We start from the raw sequence: 18,709 nt of genomic DNA on the forward strand, positions 1-18,709 counted from the left end.
GTTTCATACCATGCTGTAAATTAAGTTTTGCGTAGTCTTGTTGATTGCTTAATAAAAGCTGCTTTATTTGGGCTTCTTGAATGGGCTATTGCACCCCAGTGGTTCTGCCAGACACTTTACAAATTCTCACAAGGACTTTAACAGTGACATTTGTATATGCTTTATTTTGGGATCTGGAGTGAGAGATGTCTTGTGCGGGGGTCTGCCAAAATTCTGGGGGACAGGGATTTTTATATATATATATATATATACACACGCACACACACACACACACACACACACACACACACACACGAGCCTGTCAGACTAACCGTGCAATCCTGTGCAGAGTTACTTGATAAGCCTTCAGTGTGCTTGAATCAGAATGACTGCATAGTTTTGCACCATAAATCTTGCAGGCTTGATGCGCTTAGCCTTATAGACAACTAACTGTGTATGCGAAAAGCACAGGGGAATGTTTTTTTTTTTCAATAGAACCACATAATCAGATAATAGCTATGGTTCTTTCAGTACAATGTCTGAAAGAAATTCTGATTTATCCAGTAATCTTTCAAATGCAATTATGAATAAAATTGCCAAGCGCATTTTGACTGATCTCTCCGGCAGCCATAATAAAAGGTTACCGAGTCCGAAATTGAAAAATTGTATCTCCTGGCAATATTCAAAACGAAACTCATCCAAAAGCTCTTAAATTCCAGCATGTGACTTTAATGTGAGCAGCAGAAGCACATGGTTCATCAATAATGTCGTGCAGCTTTTTTAAAAAAATTCCTCTGCATCTGCAGGAATTGAGAGTTCAGTTCATTGCAAGAGACATATTGGTCAAGTTCCGCTGAAGAACTTGGTGTGGCATACGACATCGATAGGGTTTCTTTTCGTTCTCCTCTTGCCAGCCTGGTCAGTAGGTTGGTGAAAGACCTTGACTGGTTCAAGGTCACCTACTTGTTTTTATGGGCTCAAAGTCCAGTGCTGATAGCGGAGCCGGAAGTGATTTTATTCCACTTCTGGGCTTGAGTTTAATAAAGATGGAACAATGTTTTATTTCTGTATTGGATAGGTAGGAACAAACTGTATTAGATAGAAAGTTGGGTTTATAGTTACCTCTTGTGTCCTCTGTATTTGCGTCTGCATGGAACCTCCTTGGCTCAAGGCAGGAACCCACCCCTGCTCCACCTGGACATGTCCCTTTCATTTGTAAAACCCTTAATGGACATTGACAAAGGGGACCCCGGAAGAAGCACCTGAATCTGCCTAATCTCACCAGCAGGCAGATAAGGGTGCCATCGTCATCAAGTTTCGTTTCCCCACCCCAGGCACCCAAGGGACTCCTTGTATTCTTCCCGCCAGTGCCTGCATCATCGCCTCGCCCTACCTCTGCTGCAAAATTCAAGAAGGGACTGCCCACTGGACTTTGATTGGTTCTCATGTACCTGTAGATGTATGATTGGTTGTCATGTATTCTGTGTATGAATGGTTGTAGGCGGTCCTGTATTCCCCCGGACTCCCGGCGGGAGAAAGTGTATTTAAGACGTTGTAAAGCTGCTAGGCAGCGCAGTTGCTGTGGTGCGGAGGTGCCGACACGTAGGTCGGCATCTCAATAAAATCTTCTTTTATTTCATTATACTCGCTGTGTCGGGTCCCGTTTCTGTTCCCCTGTGCTGCCGAGAGCTGGTTGGTTTGGAGCAATTAAAAGTTACCAGGCAGCGCGGTAACAGTGCCCTAACCACTACACTTTACCAACTTGGACCCAGTCAGCCATCTTGTCTTTAAGCAACCCTTCCCAGGCCTACTTTCATTCCCAGTATCCAGTTTCTCCTGCTTGCTCATGAATAGTGAAGAGCTGGAACATTTTTATTGTTATGGAGTAAGGAAATGTGAGGAGCTGAGCTAGCAAACCAAAATGCAGATAGCATGAAATGTGCTAATTTTGGCATCTCAAGAGAACCTCTGGAGGAATATAGCTGCTAATTAACAGAATGCTGTTCAGCCCATCAAGTAAAAAAAAACAAAACAGAAACAGAACAAAAGACCTGCTAGCGGGGTGCTAATTGAAACATATTGGAAGGATCAGTTTAAACTAAAGTATGTGAACCAGTAACATCCATGAAAATCATGTCGCTTAAAAAATATATATAGTGAGGGAAATGTCGTGGGGAGGTCAGTGAGACTGGATGGGTATCAAACACTGTTCCTTTGTAAGTTTTTCTAAGTGGTCTGTCTTGCCTGTGGCTCTTCTTGGGAGAGAGTCTTGAAAAAATGGACAAAAATGGAAAATTCTCATTTGCCCATCAATATCAAACCTGATGAGTCAGCGGGTGTAGTGGTTAAGAACAGCAGACTCTAATCTGGAGAATCAGATTCGATGTCCAACTCCTCCATACGAAGTCAGCTGAGTGATCTTGGGCCCCTCACAATTCCCTCAGAAGTGTCTCAGCCTACGTGGAGGCAAGCCGATGGCAAACCACCTCCGACCGTCACCTTGAAAACCACATGGGGTCATCATAAGTCAGGTGTGACTTGATGCCACTTTGCGCACGCATGCCAAATGCCATTTGTTTAGGATTTCTACAGGCCCATTGACTGTGCTTGGGGGAAGAAGCAGAGCTGAATGTAGGGTTGCTAATTCCAGTTTGGGAAATTCGTGGTGGTTTTGGGGGTGGAACCTGGGGAGGTTGCGGTTTGGGAAAGAAGAGTTTTTCTCTACCTTTATTTATCTATCTATCTATCTATCTATCTATCTATCTATCTATCTATCTATCTATCTATCTATCTATCTATCTATCTCCCTGTCTATATCCATCCATATCCATCCATCCATCCATCCATCCATCCATCCATATCCATATCCATCCATCCATCCATCCATCCATCCATCCATCCATCCATCCATCCATATCCATCCATCCATCCATCCATCCATCCATCTCCATCCATCCATATCCATCCATCCATATCCATCCATCCATCCATCTCCATCCATCCATCCATCCATCCATCCATCCATCCATCCATCCATCCATCCATCCATCCATCCTTCCTATCCATCCTTCCTTCCTTCCTTCCTTCCTTCCTTCCTTCCTTCCTTCCTTCCTTCCTTCCTTCCTTCCTTCCTTCCTTCCTTCCTTCCTTCCTTCCTTCCTTCCTTCCTTCCTTCCTTCCTTCCTTCCTTCCTTCCTTCCTTCCTTCCTTTTCCTTCCTTCCTTCCTTCCTTCCTTCCTTCCTTCCTTCCTTCCTTCCTTCCTTCCTTTCTTCCTTCCTTCCTTTCTTTCTTTCTTTCTTTCTTTCTTTCTTTCTTTCTTTCTTTCTTTCTTTCTTTCTTTCTAGGCCGCCTTCCCCAGTAGGCTCAGGCCAGTGTACATCATAATTTAATATATAAAGTAAAACATAAAACAGTAATCCAGTCTGTAATTTAAAACAATCAATATGGCTACAGTTCCCTCCCCCCAATCCCATCCACGGGGGGCCTGGATATCACGAGGGTCTGATTGCTATCCTGGCTGGCCAAAAGCCTGGCGAAACAGGTCCATTTTGCAGGCCCTGCGGAAATTTTGAAGGAGTCCCAAAGTTACTTTCAATCACCTTCCTTTCCTTTCCCCACAACAAACCCCCTTGTGAGATAGGTAAGGCTGAGAGAGTTCTGAGAGAACGGTGACTAGTCCAAGATCACCAAGAATGCTTCATGTAGAGGAGTGGGGAATCAAACACAGTTTGCCATTATGCTACCGTTTGTCACTTCCCCCTGCTAGCTCTCCTCTTCATGCTGGGGAGGGAAGGGTCTTCTGTGGGGTACAATGCCCATTTTCTCCAAGGGAATTTATCTCTGTGGTCTGGAGATCAATGGTAATATCTGGAAATCCCCAGACCTCACTTAGTGGCTGGCAACCTTAGATAGATGACGTCTGCATATGAGTCTCAATTCAATCCATCAAGTGTGAACTTGCAAGAGAAATTAACTGTTGGGAGATAAATTATGATTTTCCAAATAGAAAAAGGCCCCCAAAAGCTTGCCTAAAAACATAAGTTGGCGTGCTCTCTTCCAGAACATTATGGGCTAGTCTTCCATAAGCTTTTATTGCATTAATATTAATATTTTAAAAATTAATGTATATGTATTAGATGAATTGTTTTTCTGTTTCCTACAGGGGGCGATCAGAATGAATGGACATATTTCAAACATATACAGCAGTGCCCCTGGGAGTTATCCTTCACAAATAAAGTAAGTATTGTACTTTCTTCCTTTCCCACCCCCTCAGTCTGCCAAAAAGAAAACAAAAAAACTATGTTCTCTTTGTCAGTTTTAATGTTTGACCCGGAAGCAATTGCTGTCTCAAACATGAGATTCAATTTCAGACCTGCTTTGATCATTCTATTTCGTGCTGCTACTTTAGTTTTACCTCGTTTTTATGACTGAATTGTTTTTGATTAGGTATTATTTTGCAACTTCCCAATAAAAGTAACACAGTTTTTTAAAAATGTGCCGTGTAAAAGTGTCGGATGCTTCAGCTTTCTACTTCTGCTGTAATGTAATTGTAATTCTGCTGTGAAACTCAGAAGTTTTGTGTGTGGGAATCGGGAATTGTGTAGGCTTCCTACGTGCCTACAGTTTGACTCCCATGATTCCACCATCTAGTGCAGTGTTTCCCAACCTTTTCAATGTCACAGTACCCTTGACCTCACTCTTCATATCTCACGGTACCCCTGCCATCCCCCCACCGTCCCCTCCCATTGCCCCTGCTTGCCACCCTTCACTTTCCCCTCCCAGGGTGAAGGGAATCACTGGGGGTGGGGGTGGGAATTGGCTGCGGACCTTGCAGCAGGCCCTGCCCTCTGGGCCAGCTCCATGTCCTTGTGGGTGCCGGCAGGAGACACCACAAAAGTGAGGGGGGCCGGTAGCATTGCTGCGGACGTGCTCACAGCACCCCAGGGTACCACGGAACGCTGGTTGGGATTCGCTGCTCTAGTGCAACATTTTGTGCTCATGTGCTGACGTTTTAAAAACCTGACTTCATAGAGAAGCCGCAGAAGCCCGCGTGTGCGGCCGCAGGAGCAAAAGGCTGCAGGAGCAAAAGGCAGCCTTTTGCGCGGCACTCCCCGGTCAGAAACAGGGAACCGCCCCAGAAGACACTGCGGCAGCCGCAGTGCCTTCTGGGGCGCTTCCCTGTTTCCTGACTGGGGAGGTCCGCCGCAAAAGGCAGTGTGCTGCTGCGGGCCATTGTCCGTAATTGGGACAATGGCATAAGCCCAGCGGGACGCGGGATACTCTACGCAAAAGCGTGAGTGTCCTGCGAAAATCGGGACGGATGGTCACCCTTCCCAAAGGCCTAACAGCTTGATGCATTAAGGATTATTGTTGTAACAGTGGAAACAAAACCTGACACTGTGACATCACTTCCAGCTGCGTACCCAGAAGAGACATCATGGCATCATGCAGTGCTGTAGGTATTTGCTAATTCTCTATGGTTAAAAAAATAACAACAGAGCTTTGGAAAATTCATAGAGCAGCACTCAACTGGAAGTGACATCATGGCACTACCTGGAAGTGAAATCATGGGTTGGGTCTGGGTCAGCCATGAGAACTCTGCACGCTTGCAAGTTCTCTACTGCAAACTCCGTTTTCAGACACATAGGGACCTGACTCAAAGTGGGACCACAACATGCAGATCCAATTGGAGTTTTAATCATTTAATTTCATTATTAGCTTTATAAACCACACTCTTCTGTCAAGTTGAACCCCATGCACCTGGAAATTAAGTTTACAGTGGGGAATTTGTAAGCTCATATGGCTTGCAAGGACCAGGTGAAAAATACTGCTTAGTTAGGCTCTATACTGAAAATTCTTCTCCTTTAAACCATACTGGTAGAGCTCTAGATGTCCTCTTCATGATAGTGTCTTGTGATGGGTGTTGGCTGCTGTTATGCATTTCTTGTTGATGACACCATCTCCTATTTTTTCCAGATTAATTTATTGTTTTGCGTTATACTTGTAATTACAATTGGCTTTGTTGATCCAGAAATGGTCAATATCAATCACGTTATGACGCCAAACAGAAGGACATAGTAACTAATAAGGAAGTTGAATGTATCACAGCCTTCAAAACTGGCTGATGGAATACTCAAGTGGTGGTGAAAAACCCCAGGGCTTGAGTTACCTAGAGTTACTTGGCCTTGAGCTACCTGGAATTCTGTGTATCCAGGCCTCGGAGCCTGTGATTGACAGGCAGTTTGAGGCTTCTGGATTCACCCATCCTGGTATAAATATGAAGAACCAGACCTTCTGCCCTTGCTTGGTCAAAAGAGCAGTACCTTCTTCCCGCGGTGCCTCCAGCCTTAGTTTAGGTAGGATTGGAAAAAACACACCCTGTGGGGCTGAATTCAGATCCTGCCACCAGCTACACAGTCTAACGGGGAAGGTCACCCTTTAAACTCTCAAAGGTATCTGATCTCGGGGCCAGAAGATAATTGCTGCGCTTTCAGTTTATGAACAACTGGATGGGTAGTGGCTGATCACATGTTATCCTGTCGATTTCCAAGGGCAACTTATTATCCTTGGAAAGGTTCTAATGGAATATTTTTGTTCTTCATTTAGTAGAGGAGAGTGTATGGCTTGCAGTAATCTGCATACATTTAGACAAAGTTTTAATCTTGTTTGTTCAAGTGAAGGCTATACATAATTTATTTCTTTGTGTGTGGTTTTTTTTTTTAAAAAAAGCAGGTTAAAAGCTTGCTTGGCTTTTAAGCCTGAGCAGTCTGGGGTTCTTTCCATTTTTTGAGAGCATCAGTAGATTTAAATATAGCTCTCTTTTTTTGGGGGCTGGTATTGATTATGTATTCTAATGAATACGAAGTGCAGGGTGTGTGCCTTCAGATTGTCCTGCTGTGTTGAGAGATGCCAGTTAGCGTATTTTTATAGAATAAACAGGGTGTTTCAAATGCATTAAAGTGCTGCTGTATAAATGCCAAGTTATAATTTCAGAATATATTGCTGTTAAAGATAAAAACACACATATCTGTGACATTCTGAAATTGTAATGTGTGTGTATTGTAGCCACACTAGATCCTGTTTCCCTTTATTGAAAACCCCCACAGCCTCTCCCCTTGTCCTGCTTGCTTTTCTCCTAACAGTCTACGTACATTTATCTGTCCCTTCATTTGCAATTTTCCCTCCCTCCTGTAGCCTCTACCTAGGAAAAGGTAGAGGCTTTCCCCTGCCTCATTTCCTCCTTTTCAGCAATTTACCAACCTACTTTTTACCTCCCATCTTCCACTGTATTATTTATTTACTTACTTCATTTATATCCTGTCTTTCTCCAAAGTGGAGATCGAAGTAGCTCGCACAAGTCTTCTCTCCTCTTCTTTATCTGCACAACGACCCTGTCAGATTTGGTGGCCTGAAAGTATGTGGCTGACCCAAAATCACCCAGAGAGCTTCCGCACCCAGGTGGGGATTTGAACCTCCCAGACCCTGCTTCAAAGATCGAATTGCTACATCACACTAGCTCTCATAAGATGGCTCCTGTTGAACAGCAGCCAACATCCAGGCTTAGTAACCTAGAGATTGCTGCCAGGTCCAGGGTTGCCAACCTCCAGGTAGAACCTGGAAATCTCCCAAAATTACAGTTGGACTCCAGATGACAAAGGTCTGTCCCTTTGGAGACGATGGCTACTATGGAGGGTGGACTCTGTGGCATTATATCCAAGTAGGACACTGTTCTTCCCACCTCCACCCCAGACTCCATCCCAAAATCTCCAGGAATATCTCAACCTGGAGTTGGCAACTCTAGCCATGCCTGGCCCGAGTGAGTTTTCCCTCAAAGGCTAAAGTAGACCTGGAAAGGGCCCTGTCCCCCCCCCCCTTGCTTTTAAATCATAGAAATTCCAAGCTTGGAATGTTGTTGTCTAGCAACAGCCACTGAGGGAATCCACTGCTTAAAGCTACAGGGGCTCCTTTATCATTTTTGGACTTTTTACCCCTCCCATTTCTCATTTTCTCATTTCTCATTTATTTCTCATTTTTCTGCAGACTTAGCCCCTTCTCAAGTTTTTAGAAGGATCCTTCTTACCCATTCACAGTTCCAGATTTAAGTAGCTAAAGATTTAGTTGACTTGATTATTAGTATATACATTGAATCAATTATTTCAGAAACATCAGCCTGCCCAATTTTAAGACACCTTTCAGCCTGCTTAAAATATGTACCAATTTAAGGCTTTATCTTCACTAATCAACTTCAAAACTATTTATTTATTTATTTATTTGCTTGCTTGCTTGCTTGCTTATTTATTTATTTGTTTGTTTGTTTGTTTATTAAACTTTTATACCACCCACCCCCGGTATAAATGTATTTAATTATTAAGGGCTCTTTCTGTTATTGAGAGAAAAAGTTCGATTAGTAGCTTCCTCAAAGGCAGACAGTATATAAAATGTAGATTTTCTAAGCTTCATCAATCCATATAAATCATACCATGCTTGCTTAAATGTTTAATTTCTTTCTTAACATTTGTACAGCAGGTTTCAAACAAAATGAACCAAAACCCCAGCAGTCTCTGAAGGACTAACAATGTTTACTTCAGTGTGAGCTTTTGTGAGTCACCGTTCAGTTCTTCAGGTTTGTGAAGGGAAAGTCTTGCTGAGAGATCAGATAGGCAAGCACACACGTGCTAAAAGTTACACCTGCATCCACACCTCATGCATTGAGTTGGTATCACTCGTCAGCTCTGCGTGCCCAGAGGGTTTCTCGAACAGAGGACTTCTAAACCATACCGCACATCCATTTTTTTAACAAATGGAGAGGTCTTCCAAAAGCAATTTGCAACATGGCCTTAAGGTTCTCATGTTCGGGGGGGGGGGGGTGTCCCACTGAGCATGCCCAGCTCTTCATTATGCACCTAAAATAGCTCTTTTGAGTCTGTCCATCCATAAATATGCTTGTTGCTTCCAGTGAGTTGTGATGAAATCTCCCCAGTGAAGCCCATAGGCGACAGAGTCAACAATATGCTTCCCCCAATGAATACTGACTTCCAGAATTCCTTTACTGAAGATTTAGCAAGGGCGTTTAGTTTTAGAAGGCTTCAGAAGGGAATTAGAGGAGTTTTGTCAGATGTATATGAAATCTCCACGTTCAGAGGCAGCACACCCAAAGGTTTCCTGGAAGCCGGGCAGATGCATGACTGTGCAACCATCCTATTGATGCCATGTAGATAAGGGGCTGCCCAGCAGGAGGAGCTCTCCCAGGCAAGCAGCTCTCAGTTCCACTTAGAAGAGGAAGAGTTTGGATTTATACCCCACCTTCCTCTCCTGTAAAAAGACTCAAAGTGGCTTACAAGCTCCTTTCCCTTCCTCTCCCCACAACAGACACCTTGTGAGGTAGGTGGGGCAGAGAGAGTTCCGAAGAACTGTGACTAGCCCAAGGTCACGCAGCATGTTTCATATGCAGGAGTGGGGAATCAAATCTGGTTCACCAGATAACCCTCTGCCACTCAGGTGGAGGAGTGGGGAATCAAACTCGGTTCTCCAGATTAGAATCCACCTGATCTTAACCACTACACCACGCTGGGTCTCACTTAGTATCTGCGATGTTCCGTGCAGCACTGGGGAAGGATTACAGGGACTATTGAACACACCTTGTGAGTTACGGGGAACAGCGGCTTCTGTGCCCCTGCTTGCAAACCTTCCAGGAGCATCTGTTTGTCAGGGCTGCTCCTCTGTTCTTTTGAAATTCTCAGGATCCTGAACTTGGTGCTCAGTAACAACCTAATCTCTGAACCACCTTATCTTCTCTAGTGTGTGTATCCCATAGGATAAGGTGATAGCTTTATTTGACGAAGGCTTCAAGTCAACATCTGCTTTGTTTTGCAGTGGATATGGGTCACCAACGTTTGCACCGAGTGACCAGAGTTCGAAGACGAGCGCAAAAGCTTTGTACGGTAAGACTCGCCAGCAGATGCGTACCTGAAGTTCTAGTGTCGTGTATGGAAAGTTTTTGCGAATCTTTGTTGAGAGCATTCTCACCTGTTCCCGATAGAGACCAGCCAGAGGCAGGTAAAACTCATGAAAAGGGCCAGAGAGGCCAAAAATCTTCTCTTCTTCTTGTTCCTCGGCAACTGGGATTCAAGGATGTGGTGTCTTGGGACATGGAGTTTCCATTTGACTATCGTAGCTTATGAAAATGCTGGGGGGAAGAATTAGGACTAATAAAAGGAAACATTTCTTCACACAATGTATGGTTGGTGTTTGGAATATTCTGCCACAGGAGGTGGTGATGGCCTGGAGAGCTAACCTGGAGAGCTTTAAAAAGGGCTTGGACAGATTTATGGAGGAGAAGTCAATCTATGGCTACCAATCTTGATCCTCCTTGATCTCAGATTGCAAATGCCTTAGCAGACCAGGTGCTCGAGAGCAGCGGCTGCAGCAGAAGGCCATTGCTTTCACCTCCTGCATGTGAGCTCCCAAAAGCACCTGGTGGGCCACTGCGAGTAGCAGAGTGCTGGACTAGATGGACTCTGGTCTGATCCAGCAGGCTCTTTCTTATGTTCTTATGTCCATTAATAAGTCTTTTCCTCAAATTTGTATACTTTTTTTTAAAAAAAATCTAAAATTAGAGGTAGTGTGTTCTGTGAGTTAATTATGTCTTTTCTGGCAGAAATATTGTCTTTTGTCTTCTCTGCATCTGCTGCTCGTCAGCTCCCCAAGTTCTTGGATTTGGGGAGAACGATAAAATCTCTCTCTACTTGTTGGCATTTATTTGTTTGTCTTTTGAAGTGGTAACTGAAATAATGGTAGGAATGATGTCTGTGATAGCAATGTTCGATGTCTGAGGGTTAGAATCATAGAGTTGCAAGAGACCACAAGGGCCATCAAGTCCAACCCTTCCATGCAGGAACATACTATCAAAGCACCCCTGACAGATGGCCGTCTCTTTAAAAACGTCCAAAGAAGGAGACTCCACCACACTCCAAGGAAGTGTATTCCACTGTCGAATTTAACCATAGGTCATTATGTCATTACAGTAACTGACTTGTGGAGCACTTAAACTTTTCTCAGAAACATCCCGTGTCTTCTTTGGTCAGGAGGAACTGGTGTTAAAGTTGGTTTTGGTTTTGTTCTTTAGTTGAACATTCCTTTAAACATTCCTTTGAACATTTCGTTGAACATTCCTTTAGTTGAACATTCCTTTCGTTGAACATTTGAAGCAGTCAACTTATGAAACAGAATGTTGGGGTGGCTCATGGTTCAGTAACATGTTTCATTTTATTTATTTATTTTTATTTATAATTAATTTTATATACCGCCCCTCCCCCGAAGGGCTCTGTGCGGTGAACAACAGAATAATAACAGCAATAATATTAAAACCCCAATTAAAACAGCAGATTAAATAAAATTACAGCGGCATCCGACAAAACTTCATAAAACTTCACCCACCCTGGAAAAACAAACCCCAAAAGCTGAGGGCCCCATAGGAATTAAGGGCCCAGAGCGTAGAAAAGGAGGGGAGAAGGGGGAGGGCGCACATCAGCGGTTGGCCCCCCCAAACGCCCGGCGGAACAATTCGGTCTTACAGGCCCTGCGGAGCTCTCCAAGGTCCCGCAGGGCCCGAATAGCTGATGGTAAAGTGTTCCACCAGGCAGGGGCCAGGGCTGTAAAGGCCCTGGCCCGGGTAGAGGCCAGCCGCATCATCGAGGGGCTAGGGACAACCAGCAAGTTGGCCTCTGCCGAATGCAGAGGCCGCAGAGGGACAAATGGGGTGAGACGGTCCCGAAGGTACGAAGGTGAAACATCAGGAGATGTTTCATCTTATCCGTGGACCCTTTGCTTGACTTTTTCTGTGCATCTGGAAGTCAGTGCATACACAGACATATGTGAACACAAAGACCAGTATGTATTACAAATTGCACACCCTTATTTTAATCTGTCCAAGTCTTAGGAACACAGATGTGCTAGGCATTAAAATAAATACGTACTATGAAAGCCCATACTCTAAATCCAGAATCCAAAGTCAACAATTTTCTATGTTCTATGTTCTATTCTCAGGGAAATGGGTTATCTGTAGCAACATACATATTAGATGAGAGAATTGTTCAGATCCTTTGAGGTCTAAGAAAAAACCCATTAACACTCTTAAGTTTAGTGTTAAACTAACACTAGTTAGTTTTCCGGGTTTCCCAGGTTGTATTGCCATGTTCCAGTAGTATTTTCTCCTGATGTTTGGCCTGCATCTGTGGCTGGCATCTTCAGAGAATTCTTGGAACAATTTCTCCCCGTAGAGATGTTCAATGTATTGTTGAAGACTCTCAAGGCCGGAATCACTAGGATGTTTTGGGTCTTCTGGGTTGTATGGCCATGTCATACAACCTGGAAAACCCACATCCTAGTGATTCTAGCTGTGAAAGCCTTCGGCAGTACACTCTTAGTTTAGTTCTGCTTGTGTGAGATGAGCACCTAGCTGCTTTTCTGCCTATATATTATAGCTCCCAGAAACTGTTTGCGCAACATTTTGTGCAAGCAAAAACACAAATTGTAATACAATAAGTTTTACTTAGCACAAGCAGCTTCCATACTGTTTTTTCTTTTTCCACTTTCTTTTATTTTATTTTGTTTGTTTGCATTATGTATAGTTTGTCTTTCTCACAGGGATTCAAGGCGGATTACGTAGAGTGAGTCAGTACCATCAACAAAATGGGACATTGAGAAAACAGCAGGACTAGAAGTCTGGAACAAATGAGAAGAAACTGAAACTTAGCTAAGGATTAACATGGCACATGAAGTGGTGCAAAAATTGCACAATAGGATCCTCTGTATAGTAAGTTATACACAGCAGTATCGACCACAGGCCCAAATCATATATCCAAGTAATTTTGGAAACCGTTTCGCACAGGGCACCCCTGTTATGTGTGCAGAAAGACCCTCCTGAATAATTCAGTGTTGCATAGCTTGCAGAAAGCCAGGAGAGCAGGACCTTTCCTGACCTCCTTGGGCAGGCCGTTCCATAATGTGCGACCCACAAGGGAGAAAGCACGTGCGCAGCAACAGTTGACTTTGCCCATTTGTGGGTTGATATCTGCAGATGGCCCCGCTCAGATGAGCGAAGCTGTCGTGGTGGAATAGACAGGGGCAGGTGGTCCTGCAGATAAGAGGGACCAAAGCCACGAAGGGCTCTGTAAATGGTAGCCAATATCTCAAATGGACAGCCAAGAGAGCATCTGTGGAGTGAGAAAAATATGCCTGTTCCGCCTAGCTCTTGATACTAGCTGAGCTCTAGCATAAGCTTTATACTGGATCCAACTCAGCACCGCCATTTAGAAAAAAAATGACTGTCCACCTTAGAACTGAATCTGACTGGGTGCTTCATGGAAGAAGTCAGTAGCCTCTGATTAAAAAAAAACCCCTTCCTGCTTCTTAACAGACATGATATTCTAGCTTGTCAGAGAGTTTGTCTGTGAGGCTTTTTACACATACACACAAATTGTACCCAGTGCAGGCTCTATGGAGACCGTTTCACAAGCAGACAGAATAATGGCTTGACTTGTTATCTTTTGTGTTATGCTGTCAGCAGAAGCACAAAAGAAAGAACAAGAGGTGGCGTGCAGCTGACGTGTCGGGGACTTTGTGTTCGGAATCAGAGTACAGCGTGCCGAGCGTAGTAGTTAGCAACTGGTTTTGCTCGAGGGTTGTTTTGCCGTTGTTCTAGGAAGGTGGTAAGTTTGGGTTCAGACTGCTGTCACGACCCCAGACTTGTCCAATAAACGAACCGGTACTTTGAAAGCAGAATTCTAATTTATTGATTACAAGCATAGAAAAGTTGATGACTTCTAATTGTCACAAGTGAGTGCAATAAAGCAGGCAAAGCATTATATCTCCCACAATGGAAACGTCATTCCCACGTACACACCCCAATCCACCTTTGGGCGGGACAGTGGCGTAGTGCCAACAGGGCAGGGGGTGGGATGGCCAGGGCGCGTTCCAGTGCGTCAGCGTGGGCGTAGGACTCATGCATACCCTGGGCACCGTTCCCCCTCACTCTGCCCCTAGGGCGGGAAGACACATTCACACACATTCTTTGATCAGGGAGAAACAGGCATCCAAAACCTACCCCTGCTCCCAGCTGCAGAAGCCTTCAACAAGTGAGATAAGAGACAGGCTGGTACAAGATGGAATCAGAGCAAACAATTCCCAAGGCCCTCATCTAAGAGTGATCCCAAAAGAAACATGTCTAACATACTAGAAAGCAGCTTATGGATTCCTTTCCTTCCCCTTCCCATAGGTGGCACCTTGTGATATAGGTGGGGCTGAAAGAGTTCAGAGAGAACTGTGAGTAGCCCAAGGTCACCCAGCAGGCTTCATGTGGAGGAGTGGGGGAAAGAAATCCAGTTTACCAGATAAGAGTCCGCTTCTCATGTGGAGGAGTGGGGTATCAAACCCGGTTCTCCAGATTAGAGTCCACCGCTCTTAACCACTATACCATGCTGGTGAGTAGAAAGACTGGATTTGGCCCAGATGCTGCCTTTCCAGTATTAGCGCTGGAACTGAGCAAAGCAGGATACTTTCCCCAATCTCCACATGCAGGCAAAAAGAACGATTAAGGATCTTTAGTTTTGCATTAATATGTCTTTAAGTGCATTAAGGAGCTTAGATAGGATCTAGTAAGGAAGGGCCATTAAAAGGTAATTGCCTACATAAAAAGCAGATCATAAATCAATGCATTGTTTGTTCCCAAGATTTACAGTGATTGTTTAATTGGCTGGCAAATATCAAATGAATCATTGGTGCTTGCTTTGAAAGCTGTCGTGGGGACACTTGCAGACTATTAATTGGGTTCTTGAGATTTAATGATTGGGTTGCCTTTGATTGCAACATGCTTTTGGGCATAATTTTAGAGTGAAGTGGAAGCATGGTTTTAGGACCCAGCATGTCGAGCTATGGGGTTCTGTTTGCCTACGGTAAATTGAGGTCTCCGTGGGTTGACTGTGGGATAAACTGTCAGTGGGATGGAATGGTTTGCTAGGACTGTGCTTGTGAATACCAATCACGGGGAAAGAGGCAGGAAGTTAATTTCCCAAGGAAGGCGCATTAGGAGAAAATGGGAACCCTGCCGAAAACAGGTGCAAATATCTGGTGTCATTTTGACAGTGAACAGTATGTGGCAGATACTATTTGCTGCATATAACACTTTCACTAGGTATTTCCCTTAAAGTTTGGATAACATACCTGAATTTTAAGGCATCCACCTTCAAATGACTAGGGAGCCCAGGTCCAGTTGGGGTTTGTAAGAAGCCTAAGAGTATGGGCGGTATCCTGGAAGCGAGCAGGGAGCCAAAAAGGCAGAAGAAATCCAAGAGTAGCTCATTCTGTGCTTGAACCAGGTCAAAGAACTGCTTTATCAGGTTATATTGATGTCTTGTGTCACCTGATTTTTAAAGAACTGGAAGCTGCAATACCACCCTCTGGCCACTTGCAGTGGTGGCGCTGCAGTGCAAGAGTAATTGGAGTTGCCCCCATAGTATTGCTGTTGGGCCCAAGACAGGCTCTGAAATAAGGAAAGACCAGACCCATGGATCCCTTTCCATATTGCTTTTGGTGAGTCACTAGAGACTAGGATAGCATTGCTCTGTCTGTCTCCTTGGATGCATCCATTAGCTTCTCTTCAAGCATACGTAAGATTTTTCAGTTTAGGATAAACCTCAGTCCCGAGGTTGTTTTTCCAACCCGCGTCCCTTGATTTCTAGTTCTGTTCAACCGTAGTGGCTACATTCAGACTGTCTGCTCAGGTGCAACCTTTGGTCCTTGTTCTCCAAGTTTAGCTGGCCTCAACCAGGGTTAGAGCATTTTTGGCCCTGGCCCCAGCCTGGTGAAATGCTCCATTGATTGAAGCCAGGGCCCTGCGAGATTTGTCGCAGTTTCTTAGGGCCTGTAAGGCAGAGCTGTTCCGCCAGGCCCATGGTTTTGGGTGGCGGTGGTTTTCCATCTTGCTGGCACCCCTTTCCCTTTCTCTCTCCTACCCTAACCCTGCCCCCCAACATGACTGATGTAGATATAGATGTGTGTGTGTGGGGGGGGGGGGTATGGGTTTTGATTGATTTTATCCTCGAATGCAACAGTGCCAAGGTATTATGTATGTTGTAATTTTATGGTAATTTTATGGATTTTATTGTTGTTTTATGATGTTGCAAGCTACCTCAAGCCTGTCTGGGGAAGAGAGGCCTAGAAGATAAACACTTGTATTTAAATTCAACTTGAAATTTAAAATGACAGTTTTAAGGGCCATTCCACACATTATGGACACACCTAGAATGTTTTCGGTGGGCACTAAGAAAAGTAAATGTGTACTTGCAAGTCCATGTATTTCCATTTCTCAGGGAGTTGCAGGTGACTGTAGTTCCTTGTTGAGTTTATATTTAGAGGCAAACCAGGGTTCTCCTGTCTGTAACAAGTAAAATAGCCCTCACAAAAGGCTTCAGAGTTATGCAATCCACATGGAGAAATGTGTTATTTCTCTCTGCCTTCTTTACTGCTATGCAACATCATATTTTTTTTCTTGAAAGCCAAGCAGTCGGGGTTGCTACCCTGTCAGAATTGAAATAATTAATCAGTGCTGGGTTGAACTGGGCTTTGCTTTTTTGATTCCCTTATTTTGTCAGGAGCAGACGGATTTTATTTCTTCAGATCCTCATCGAAGCAAAAAAACAAGAAAGGTACCCAAAGACAGAAGAACAGGCTGCTGTATGCATGCGCATGTGTGTGTTCAAATACATACAAAGAAAAATGCTGCAAAAGCGGAAATGTCGCCATACTTCTGACATGATCAAAGGATTCTTGCAGTGGGTCTGTAGCATAATGAACAAGTTAGCATAAAGCTTGTTTCGGGACACGCTGTTGTCTTTTCCTCTCGGGTGCCTCTGCCTTGCGAAGTCCACAGTGTTCCTGTATTCCACCAACTTCATTGCCCTCTGATCTTTCAGTCAGATTGTGAACACACTAGTTATTTCCATGAATAATTTGTGCGCTTTCCCTCTTTCTTCCCCTCCCTCCCCCACTCTTCAGCAATAAGTTAATAATGAATTTGGAGACGGCCTGTTGTAATGAATAATGCTGAAGGCATTTTCTGAGAAAGAACCTTTATGGCTGGGAGAATGAGGGCTTTGACTATACTGGGAGATGTTTCGGACCCTCCAGACTTCTGTTGCTGCTCTGTGCTGGCAACCCTATTTATGGCTTGTACTTCCATGACGGTGGTAGATAAAATTTCATAGTGGCGGTGGTCTAGTAGCTTTTACTCCTACCGTTTTGCTTGAATCTACGATTAGCATTTTCAGAGGTATATCACAGTAAGATATGTTTCTTTCTGTGGCACAGTATGGAGCAATTGTGTGCTGGGTATATGTGTAATCTGACAGGGAAGCCATTGAAATTTACAAACACTGGGACAGTTTAGACAAAAAAGAAGAGAATTTTAAAAAATGATCAAAACCTGGGTACCAGTACTAAAAAAAACACCACAAACATTGGGACTGTTTCAACAGAAAGGAAGAGAATCTGAAAATCAACAAAACCTGGCTACCAGTACTAAAAAACCCCCCACCAAAGCCAAAACCAGAGACATTCAAATGCAACTGCAAATGAACTCCACCTGGACACAAGCTAATGCGTCTCACCGCCATCACCTCCCACTTACTTATGAGGTAGATAAACATATATCCCGCCACACAATCACTTCACACTGTGCCGTGGAGAGAAAGTCATTGATGTTTCCTCGCAGCTCTCATTATGCTAATGTACATGGCACAATGCCTGCATGTAATCCAGCTACTGCAATCCCATATTTTGCTGAATCTCACAAGGGATTAAATATTTAGAAGACCTGGGAATTCTTATTTAAACTATGAAAGCCCAAGGCAACTGTCATTGTACAGCTGGCATTCAACATGATGAGAGAGCCAGCACCCGGCTGTTGAAGCAGCACCCGGATATGTCATTCTCCTTGGTAATGATGGGCAGGCATGCCCATGCTCAAATAGAAAAGGGACCAGCTGCTGTTGAAGCAGCACCCGGATATGTCATTCTCCTTGGTAATGATGGGCAGGCATGCCCAGGCTCAAATAGGAAAGGGCCCAGCTGCTGGGAACAGCAATGAAGAACTCGCAAGAAACCAGAAGTACACCCCTCCAGGAATTCTAAAATCACTTGTAATTTCACAGTCTTCCCTGTGGTCCGCAAGTCCTCTCTCTGTGAGCTCCCAAACTGTCCTATTTTTGGTAGTCTCTGGTGTGTTGCATATGGTTCCTAACTCTGGTTTGGGAAATTCCTGGGAATTTGGGGGAAAGGAGGATGGGATTTGGGAGGGGAGATCCCTCAGTTGGGTATAAGTAAGGTGACCAGATGGTCACCTTTGTAAACCGGGACGGGTGGGTAGGTGGGCAGCCGCGCGCGCGCATGCGTGTGCAGCTGCAGGAGCTCACTGCCTTCTGGGGCGCTCCCGTTTCCCGCCCTGTGACAGGGCATGCGCGCGCGGCCGCAGGAGCGCACTGCCTTCTGGGGCGCTCCCGTTTCCTGCCCTGTGACAGGGCGGGAAATGGGAGCGCCCCAGAAGGCAGTGCGCTCCTGCGGCCGCGGGAGGCTGCCGCACTGCCTTGCACCCCAGAAGGCAGTGCGGCAGCCTTCCAAAAATCGGGACACTTGAAAAAAACCGCGGGACGCGGGACAAATTGTTTTAAGGTGGGA

The 18,709-nt window shown here is 44.6% G+C and overlaps 1 protein-coding gene across 6 annotated transcripts in view; it reads left to right on the forward strand.

Annotated features, from left to right (window-relative positions):
- EPS8 (epidermal growth factor receptor pathway substrate 8) overlaps positions 1-18,709 on the forward strand; it is a 160,309-nt gene that overhangs the window by 78,031 nt on the left and 63,569 nt on the right. For all 6 annotated transcript variants that reach the window (XM_048500837.1, XM_048500836.1, XM_048500842.1 and 3 more), the window contains 2 exons: positions 4,143-4,216; positions 9,854-9,921. In XM_048500837.1, the coding sequence (XP_048356794.1) occupies positions 4,143-4,216; positions 9,854-9,921 (142 nt within the window). The remainder of the gene's footprint in view (positions 1-4,142; positions 4,217-9,853; positions 9,922-18,709) is intronic.

The sequence above is a fragment of the Sphaerodactylus townsendi genome, linkage group LG06, assembly GCF_021028975.2.
Source record: "Sphaerodactylus townsendi isolate TG3544 linkage group LG06, MPM_Stown_v2.3, whole genome shotgun sequence".
Classification (NCBI taxonomy): domain Eukaryota; kingdom Metazoa; phylum Chordata; class Lepidosauria; order Squamata; family Sphaerodactylidae; genus Sphaerodactylus; species Sphaerodactylus townsendi.